The sequence below is a fragment of the Salvelinus fontinalis genome, chromosome 4, assembly GCF_029448725.1.
Source record: "Salvelinus fontinalis isolate EN_2023a chromosome 4, ASM2944872v1, whole genome shotgun sequence".
NCBI lineage: Eukaryota > Metazoa > Chordata > Actinopteri > Salmoniformes > Salmonidae > Salvelinus > Salvelinus fontinalis.
This window is the reverse complement of record NC_074668.1, coordinates 50,164,195-50,175,181: the sequence shown is the minus strand read 5'-3', so window position 1 is coordinate 50,175,181 and position 10,987 is coordinate 50,164,195. Positions and strand designations below refer to the sequence as shown.

At 39.2% G+C, this 10,987-nt stretch overlaps 1 protein-coding gene across 1 annotated transcript; it reads right to left on the bottom strand.

The window, feature by feature from the left end:
- Positions 1-216: 216 nt before the first annotated feature.
- Positions 217-5,251, bottom strand: LOC129853940 (spindlin-Z-like). The gene is made up of 6 exons (XM_055920478.1): positions 5,126-5,251; positions 3,817-4,022; positions 3,606-3,654; positions 3,224-3,474; positions 2,786-3,019; positions 217-2,054 (listed from the first exon to the last, which is right to left on the bottom strand). The coding sequence occupies exons 2-6, from the start codon at positions 3,866-3,868 to the stop codon at positions 1,855-1,857; spliced, it is 786 nt and encodes a 261-aa protein (XP_055776453.1). The 5' UTR covers positions 3,869-4,022; positions 5,126-5,251; the 3' UTR covers positions 217-1,854.
- Positions 5,252-10,987: the final 5,736 nt, after the last annotated feature.

The following is a 10,987-nucleotide window of genomic DNA, read 5'->3' as shown; positions in this document are numbered from 1 at the left end:
ATGTAATTCCATTGCTAAGTATTTCTCAGAGTTAGCATGACAGAGGGAATGGCTAGCTAGTATTTGAGTTTTGCAACACTCAATATTATGAGAGCTTTTCCATGGACCCCATTTGGACTACTACACCCCGCTACACAAACAATCAAAAATCTTACCAGGGTTGTGTTAAAATTAAACATAACATTCTTATATAACATTTAAGAACATATGACATACTTGTTTTAATATTCAGAGTAGTCTTTAATTATAAAATGTCCTTACAGAATTATGTAACATTAAAGTGTTTGTGCCAAATGACAAACTGTAACCATTTTCATTATTCAAAAATAATGCATTAGGTATATTAACTGAATGTAGAACACACAATGCCTTTGAGAACACATTTTACCTCTATATTGATGTATAAATAGGACTTCACTACTGTCCCTTAGCTATATCTAAATTCTCTTCCATTTCAACTCAAAATATGTTAGTCCTATTTTGACATACAACCACTGTGACTGAATATGAATATGAATATTCTGCTTCATCCTTACATGCACACACATTTCTCCCAATCAAATAAGGCAAGCTCTTTGTTGATACATACAAATAAGCCATGTTTTTGTGGAAAAATCAAAAACAAAAAACAGACAACTGATTTATTTAGAAATGTTACCCATTAAACGCTGTACAACACTGGCACCATTAGTTGGCACTCACTTAGCATTATCAGTCAACTGGTTTCTGTAATGCATGGTACAAAAACAACAAAATAAAATGTCACAATTTACATAAGCTCATAACCTTGAAAAGAACAAACTGACATGCAACTCACATCAACTTACATTTAGCTATAAACATGAAAACACAAGTCTGCTTTTCAGAAGTGGAACTGACATTGCACACAATACAGTACAACAGTAATGTCAAATGTTAAACGCCTTGATGGCTCCCACAGCCATTGGCAGCATGATGATTTCCACACCTTGGAAATCATGAAGGGGCCATCAAGGATCTAGCATTTTGACCAAACGTATATCCAGGTGCACATGGTTCAGAGACCTGTTGCAGACCTTCAAGATGTCTTATCAATAATACTACATTGAGGTTAGCAGGAGCTGATCTTTGTACACAAGAGTGACTGTAGTAGCGGTAAGTAAACCTGCAGCAGCATCAGAAGAGCTGCTTAGGACAACAGTGACATATGCTTCAGTAACACAAGGTGAACAATTTAAACATGTGTTAACAATACAACAATTCCCACGTAAAAGAACCATGACATGGTTATTTTAGGTGAGAATTAGTTAAAATTCAAAATGCTGCAAGCAGGGTTCTAAGGTATGCAGTTAAATATTTTGCTGTGCGACCTGGAGTTTTAATTTGGGAGCACTGTGCGAAAGAATTATAATCCAATATATATATTTTTTTAATAATTGCTGTAATGATAAAGTGTCACTGTAACATTGTTTCCAGAGTGCAGATTAGTTAGCGTCATGCTTGCACCATTAATACAGTGAAAACAGCTTGCTTCTAACCAAAACAGTTAAAAAGATCTGACCTATATTACCAGCGCAATGATTTCCCCCCCCCCAGCATTTTACATTCATAAACCATGTCGCACATGGCGTCTGGCCCAATTGAACAGTGTAAATGTTCAGACATGCCGAAATCTGCAGAGGTCTCCCTTCTTTTAGAAACAAAGTACACTGAAAGATTTCGCATTGGAAGCAGTGACACAGGAAACGACAAGTTCCACATTTGCAGCCTGTGAAGGAATTGTCCATTTTGAATGGAAATGTATGTTGTTTCAAAGAAAGTGTCAGAACATTTGCCAAGGTCTGTGAATCAATGATTTTCTCAATGCCTATTACCCTAAGACGTTTTTACTAAATCGTAGACGTAGATGTGAAAGTCGTCATCAAACTTGATGAAATAAACAGAGGGTTTGGCTTCAACCTGATGGATAACCATGCCAGTCCTTTTGCCGCCATCCTCTTTGGCATACTCCACTTGTTTGCCAACAAGGCTATCCACCACTTCTCCAGGCTCTCTCTCTGCTGGAGGCGAGTCATCTGCAAAAGCATAGAATATTACCAGCTTTAGTGAGATAATTGGTTGACTACATCTATGTAGTATGATTGTATCTACAGTAAGACAATTTAGAATTACATGTCTTTTTTAAAAGAGAGACATTAAACAATGAGCATGGTTACATGCACGCAATAATGTGATTATTGTGGATAGGTTAATACAATAGTTTGTTTAAAATGTTTACATGCTTTGCAAGAAGAACGATTTCCCTAATAATCCTGTTTACATGGACACATCTAAAATCAGGCTACTGATAGGCCTTTTGATAAGTGCAGAAAATCGGCAATAAAAATCTATTTGATTCTGTGTTCAGACATAAAGTTTGTATGCGAAAACTATTTATAAGATGCATACTTTCAGTTTTTCCGAACTCACTTCACTCGCACTACCTGGTGCTAGCACAGGCACATGCGCAGATCAAATACACCACCGGAACACCGATTAAGCTGTTCACATGTCACCTAATTATTCAAAAGATTGCTCAGTGCTCAAAATTGAAGTAAGCATACACCGATTAGAACTATGTGTTCTAATTGGTGTATGCTTACTTCAATTTTGAGCTTATGCTGATTAAGATAAGCAGAGTAAGGTATGACTATTGTATAATCTGCCTACTGCCATAATCAGTTTAATATCAAACTATTACTGTGCATGTAAATGTACTCAATGTCTACATTTTAAACATTGAAGATCATTTCTGATGGACTCTCACTTGAATCAGGCATTATCCGGAGATCCCCCTCTTTGTAGTCATCCAAGAGCTGGTACATGTACAAAACAGGGTCCTTTTCGTAAGTGATGTAGAACCATGTGTTCATAATGGGAGCCTGTGCTAGCACCATGCCCCTCCACTCCTCCTTTGGTCCTTCATCTTGCTCAAACATGTGCTCCACTGCTTTGCCTATCATGGTTTCTGCTAGCTGGGAATCGCTGACACGAGCTGGAGCTGCAATACAGAGAGCACTTTCAAATGGACAGCTAATATGGCTATGAAAAGACACATGTACTAATCTGTGATATAAGGTATGCATGATCAAACACACATCAAGCGCATAAGTACATTGGTTATACCATACTGAACAGACATAAGTGGAATATGCTTTTTATGGCAGAGCAAAGCCGATTTTTGTCCTGTCTTCACAACACATACCAACTCGGTCTGGTAAAACCTCCAGGCCTTGCACCCTCTCATCTTTGTGAAGCTCAAGTCCATAGATGCAGTCAAATCCATCATACTTGATCAGGTAGAGAGAGGGGTTAACAGGGACTTGGTCGAGAACTGTTCCTTTCCACTGGGAAACCTTGGAGTCTTCCTTCCACTGGTGTGTTATCCTGCAACCCACTATGTTTCGTCTGGGTTGGGCAATAGGCTTGCTTGGCCCAACATTATTCTTTTGCTTCCTATAGAGATCCCAATTTGAGAGTCAAGGACAGCAATATGTAAATGAATGTCAAATCAATCTATGTAGTATCAGTTTGTAAGCCAACCTGCTTTTGGTCTTATGCTGTGTCTACACAATGAGAAAACTTACTTGTGGGAATTTTTCTTCTTCATCATATTTGTAGATACCCCAATATTGCCTAAAATGACAAAACAAACATGTGCATGAAATCTCACCAGTCAGTATTTATTATTGTATCATATGTATATCTTAAAAATGACAGCCATATAGTGTAGTAGGCTATATGTAATGTGTAACGTTCCTGCTGCCTTCATGTACACAAGGCGAGAATGTGTCTCACCCCCATCAGCTCTGGGGCGCTGGCCTGGCCTCTTCCCAAATGGGGTCTTCATTGATATACATGTAGGTAAGCAGCCAGGCTGCCAGACTAGGGTGACAATGTCTCTACTAGGTAATCAGGAGAAAGAAGGACAGCATGCAGGTGGTGGCCCCAGGTGGGAGGATCACTCCCCTCCAGGGCAGGAACACTTAATGTGGCAGTTCAGACTGTTGAAAAATGAGCATGTGTTAAACATGACAACATTATGATGAAGAATGACTTTGGGGTAGAAAATGTCATAACTAGCAAGTATCTCATTGCAAATGTAACTGATATGAACCTATTCAGTCATGCTGACTCGTGTGCTATAGACCTGTCCTTTTATACAATCATAAATAGCACCAGTAGCTGCCTAAAAACAATTGCAGAACAGTATATAATTTTTTGTTGTTGCAGGGTGACTTAGTCTTACACACCATGTTCAATGAGTCATAATTACAGTAGAGACCAAGTAGGCCTACCAACACAGGTCAATCAGACTCGAATTACTATTAGAGGTCCATAGAGAAAGTAGGCCCATCTTGGCTCAATTTGTCACAATTCTGATGTCATTTCTACAACGTTAGGTGTAATAGAATGATGTATACTTATGAAAATAGACAACATAGGCTGTCTTTCCTAATAATGTATAAACAATAGGGATTTACACCCCCCCCCTCCCGATTTTTTTTTATCCAGACAGCAGATATTACTTTTTAGTAGACTAGGATTAGACCCGCCCCCTTCAGACATGTTTTCAAACATTACTTACCTACAGGTAACATTGAAATAACGTTCGTCTCATTGCCTCGAACTCACTATTGTATACTTTTATTTAAGAGAAATGGCAAGCAGTTCAAGCTAAGTAAAACTACTCAATATGCTCTAGAGTGACCCAAGAAAGTATAGGATTGTCATTTTGTTTACAATTAATAAAGTCAAAGCGAGGAAATATGTTGCTTGACGTTGCATACATGTGCATCCTAAAACACCGATTCGCTTGATTGTCAAATAGGCGGATTGACTGGATTTTAACTGAGGAGGTCTGGTACCTCAATGTCAGCCATGTTGCACCAGTATATACAAACCCCGCATCAAAACCAGCGCAAGCGAACAAAGGAGGGGAAGGTTTGGGTCTGTCTGACATGCATTTGAAATGCAAACAACAAAGCGGGTTTATACACAAATTGCTCATGCACATGCGTACCCCCCAATGAACTACTGTAGTTAGTGGTCGTCTGAGTCCATGCATTTGATTACCAATCGAGTGATTAGTTTGAGGGTTGCTTACCCGATGAATTGTACATCTAAATTGATCCCATCTCGCTTTTCCTCTGGCTCCGTTTGCATACACAACCCAAATCCTATGGCCGAGTCCCACCTATCCCGCTTTCTACCAAATAGTGATCTGGAAATGTGGATGGGGACGCGGGAAGCTCGGTCTTCCTGCCAAATAGTGGGTTCTTCGACCGCAAATTGCGCATGCGCGGACAATACAACACCATTCGTAGAAGCATACACATATTTGAAAACATCTGTATTTATGTTTAATACAAGCAATTGTGATTGGCAAATGACATATGAATACAGGTACATGAATATAAACAAGTAAACAGTTGTTATTACTTATTGTAGTACCTATATGAAGAGATACCACAGTTTACTATAGAATAATTGCTACATTACTTACTATAGAATTCTGTAGTAAACTGTAGTATGCTATACTACACACTGTAGTACCCCTCGATTGTGTAGTGCTTACTTTAGAATGTTGTAGTATATTGTGGAATAATATACTACACACTGTAGTATCCCTCGATCATGTGTAGTACTTACTATAGAATGTTGTGGTATACTGTAGAATACGATAGTAAATACTACAGTATTATCTGAAAAAAAACTATGTAGTAAATATTACAGTAACGTCTGCAAAAACACTACAGTCCACAAAAACACTACAATTAAACTATAGCAAATATTACAGTATTTAATTTGCCCATTGCCCCATATCACAATTTGTGCCACCCATAAGTGAGAAACCTATATGCCAAGTACATACCATATATTGTGTTCCCTACAGTTCTAGAAGGAAAATGGTCCCTTAAGAAGGCACAAACAAGAGGTATGTCAGGAGAAGTGCAGTGGTATCATAAGGAGATGTATACTTGGAATACGGAGGAGGAATGGGGGGAAAAGAGAGGCAGAGGAGGTCAAAAAGAGCAAAGGAGGGAGAGGGTGAGCTTGAATCAATTAAAAATAGCTTTTTGCTTTGTTAAAGAAGAATGGCAGAAAGTGTAAGCAGAGTGAGTTGTACGCCGGATCGAAGACAGGAGGAGGGCGAAGTATTGGAAGGGGTAGGTGTGGTGAAGTTCTCGGAGGCCTAGGCACTGAGGGTCAGGATAAATATGAGTCTGTGAAGGTAGGAGTGACATTTTTGGAAAAAGTGGACCCTTGCCTTTTGGCTGATCCATTTGTGGTTTCAGGGTGGGTGAAAACAGAGTTGGGTGCAGTGGAATCGGTGAGGGTTACCAGAAGTGGTCTTGTGATAATTGTTTGTATTTCTGCAGGTCAGAGGAAGCAGGCGTTCCGGGTTAAATAAATGGCGACAAGCGATGTGAATTGTTTTGCTCTCAAGAAAAGGGCGCCATTGAAAGGAGTGATTACTGGCGTAGTGATAAATGTGAAAGTTGATCAACTGAAAGGGAAGATTCCCGGTGTTTGTGATGCTCGTCGTTTGGTGCGACGCAGACAGGGTAGCGTGAGTGGGGAAACAGAAGAGTCGTTGTCTGTTCTTTTGAGTTGTGATGTTGAGTCTTTTCCCGACAAAGTGATGTTATTGTATTTAAGTTGTCCTGTACAAGCTTTTGTGCCGAATACATTACATTGTTACAGCTGTCAAGCTTATGGGCATGTGGCAGCACTGTGTAGGAGGGAGGTTCCTAGGTGTGATCAGTGTGCAGAATTCATGAGACAAAGGAATGTATAGCATTGGGGAAAGTGGTATGTGTTAGTTATAGGGGTGCCCATGGGCTGTGGATCAGAAATGTCTGGTGTGAGAGAGGCAGGTTGAGGTTTCCAGGGTGAGAGTAGTGCAGAAGTTTATGTATTCTGAGGCAGTGAAGAAAGTAGATGAAGATGGGTCAAGGGGGAGGGATCCTGAGAGGAGTGGTGTGAGTAGTAGATCTGTACCAGTACAGAGGGATAGGCCAACAAGTGATATATGCTTCAGCAGGATTGGATTTTTAGCGTTTATAGCAATGGTTATCTACTGTACTGCAGGAATGGAACGTAAGCCGTAGAAAATGTAGGTTGTGGTGGCAGCTGCAGAGAGGTATTTGGGTATACGAGACTTGACGTCAGAAGAGTTACAAGGTGGTGTTGTCCTAGCCTTTCAGGCTGTTAGCCTGAGGTAGGACTAAATAGTGGAGTATTTAGTTAGTGTCGTGTTAAATGATAGGTTATTTGTTGAGTTATTTAAATTTTCAAGCAAAGTACAGGAGGTGGCGGTAATGCAACATATATTGAATGCCAACCGCCGTTAAACCTCATCTAAGAAGAAGTACAGTTATTTTTATTTTTATTTAACCTTTATTTAACTAGGCAAGTCAGTTAAGAACAAATTATTATTTACAATGACAAGCTAGAAACAGTGGGTTAACTGCCTTGTTCAGGGGCAGAACGACATATTTTTACCTTGTCAGCTCAGGGATTCGATCCAGCAACCTTTCGGTTACTGGCCCAACGCGCTAACCAAATCAAATCAAATCAAATCAAAGTTTATTTGTCACGTGGCAAGGCTATATACAGGCACCGGTTAGTCGGGCTGATTTAGGTAGTATGTACATGTAGATATGGTTAAAGTGACTATGCATATATGATAAACAGAGAGTAGCAGTAGCGTAAAAGAGGGGTTAGCGGGGGGTGGGTGGCGGGTGGCGGCATTACACACTGTCGCCATTTATTTAACCCGGAACGCCTGCTTCCTCTGACCTGCAGAAATACAAACAATTATCACAAGACCACTTCTGGTAACCCTCACCGATTCCACTGCACCCAACTCTGTTTTCACCCACCCTGCAGATAGCCCCGTTAGCCCATGTGCGGGGGCACTGGTTGTTCGGGCTAATTGAGGTAGTATGTACATGAATGTATAGTTAAAGTGAGTATGCATATATGATAAACAGAGAGTAGCAGCAGCGTAAAAGAGGGGTTGGGGGGGCACACAATGCAAATAGCCCGGGTAGCAATTTGATTACATGTTCAGGAGTCTTATGGCTTGGGGATAAAAACTGTTGAGAAGCCTTTTTGTCCTAGACTTGGCACTCCTGTACCGCTTGCCATGCGGTAGTATAGAGAACGGTCTATGACTGGAGTGGCTGGGTTCTATGACAATTTTTAGGGACTTCCTCTGACACCACCTGGTGTAGAGGTCCTGGATGGCAGGCAGCTTAGCCCCAGTGGCCACCACTTGGCTACCTGCCACCCCAAAGTTATAGAACAGATCAGAAGCTCTGAACTGTCTAGTCAGACCCCAGTCTGACCTACCTACAGGATATGGAAAATTTGCTCTATTAGTTTTTCTCCTGTAGGTTTCCTGAAGGAAAAAGCTTCCACTCCTATGTCAAAGATAATAAAACAAAAACAATATAGTAAATACTACAGTAAAGTCTGCAAAAACACTGCAGTAAATAATAGTGTACTTCAAGCCGCAAAAACACATTTAATTACTATAGTGTATACTACAGTTATTTTACTACAGTCTTTATACTAAAGTTAACTGTACATACTACAGTATACTACAGTAAATACTACACAAAGTATTACAGTATTCACTGTAGTGTTTTTGCACTACAGTGAATACAACAGTAAAATCAGCAAAAACACTAAAGTGAATACTATAGTATTTATACAATAGTATGCGTAGTATACCTTCCCCCAAATGACAGTGTATAATGTAGCGACCTGAGTACAACACAACAACCTAGTTGGACTGTTGGACTGACAGTTGCAAGGGCTGAGTTAAGAGTTATGTTCTGGCTACTCTGCTATATCTTTTCAAAATCAACAAAGATTTTCTAAATATAATATTGTAGGCCTCTCATTTCCACTACAAGACGTTAGATGGCGTATGCACATTTTGAAATCAATTATTTGAACCAATGAGGAAGATAAACGAACCTGCTGTAAAAGTAGCTGCTGTTCTAAAGTCAGTTTTTTATTTTATTTAGTCATTATGCTACCAAGTGTCATCTTTGGAAAATCTAATTTCCTGTGTGTTCATGATGGAAGCGGGGGCAAGAGGAAGAAGAATGTCATACCTCTGAGAGGCCAGCAAGAATAAGCAAGACCAAGCAAGAATAAGGCCGTGACCTCAACGATTTCTCTTCAAAATAAAAGTTCCACAAAGAAGAGGTAAAAAAATAATACAAATGTTCGAAATTCGTAACATTTTATTAGGAAATGTTAGAAGACTTAGAATGTTGTTTAAAAATATTAAAAAATTTAAAAAATGAATATAGCATTGACAATATTTTTTACAGAATTAAAAGTAATGATTACTAGATCGTTATTATGGTAGCAACAGTCATCCAAATAACAAAACATTATTTATAATGCAACTGTTAGTAACAATAGTAATATCAATATTAATAATAATATTAATATTATAATAATCAACTTTAGAAAACACATTTAAATCCTATTGTTATTTAGTTCATTAGTATTGCATGATGTTCAGTATCCTTTTCAAATTGCACCGTACATAATTGCCTGTACATTGTGTCGCAGTAAAAGGGGGTCCATTCTACTCAGGAGCACTTTTACTTTCCAAAAGGGCCAGAGTTGCTGTTCATTTTGCGGCCCTTAAAGTAACAGTCCAGCGAAAATCTCACTTTTAAAAGTGAATAATCTGTTAACTCATACCCAAATAATGTTGTTGACTCATCTTATACTCGCATGTGGCCAAAGCGTAAGTTTGAGAATTTTTTTAATTTTTTTTAAACGCACCTCAAACTTGAATCAGACCATTTTAAAAAAGCTTGCTATTTCCTCATAGAGAATGATTAGCTGGCCAATCAGCGCTCTGCTCGCACCAGGGAGCTTTTCAAAAGCTTCATAAAAAGGGCAGTGATTGATAGATGGGTAACAATACCAAATCAGGCATTGAATATCTCTTTAAGCATCGTCTAGTTAATAATTATGCTGTGCATTATGTATTAAACCACTCAGACACCTCAAAGATACAGTCGTCCTTCTGAACTGAGCTGCAGGACAGGAATGAAACTGCTCAAGGATGTTACTATGAGGCCATTGGTGATTTTAAATCAGCTAAATAGTTCAATGACTGTGATGGGAGAGAACCAGGGTCTGGAACCGGTTCAGGGAACAGAACCGAAAACTGCAAAAGTTCATATCAGGAAATCAGTCAATTTAAAAAAATAAATTATGCCCAGTCATGTGAAATCCATAGATAAGGGCATAATTAATTAATTTAAATTGACTGATTTCCTTATATGAACTGTATGTTGCGTTCATATTTTTGTTCAGTATATTTTGGACCATTTTCAATGATGTTGACTTCTTTAAATGTCTTCTTTTCCAGGACCGCTAGACCGATCGGAACCAAATTATGTATATAGCATCTATGAATGCACATCTTCAAATGCACTATTTTACAAGTCTCTAGCTGAAACAATAGGGCCGCTATGAGCCAATGAGCTTACAGGTTAGCTAGCCTCATATCCTGGAGCATGTGTGCCAAATTTCATCACTCTGAGTCAAACAGATCAACAGATACAAAAATGTGCCGTTATAGCACCACTGTGTGGTCGATCCAAATGTGCTTTGATATGTTGAGCCTTGACAGTGTTTGGAACATGTGTACCAATTTTTGGCACAACACGAAGATCTGTCTGATTTGTATGCATTTATGTGCAAGACCACGCCCATGTGAATGTTCATTGGTCAATAGCAGCCACGCAGATCGGTCAAACGGTGCTAGATGAGTAGAGTCTTAAGTGTTTTTCACAAAATTCTGAATGGCAGAAAATCCATCATGGTGGACTTTATGGGTTCTTGAGAAATTTAGTTCCTTGTGAGGAGAGGGACCTAGGAACTAAATTTGTTCCTTGTGAGGAGAGGGACCTAGGAACTA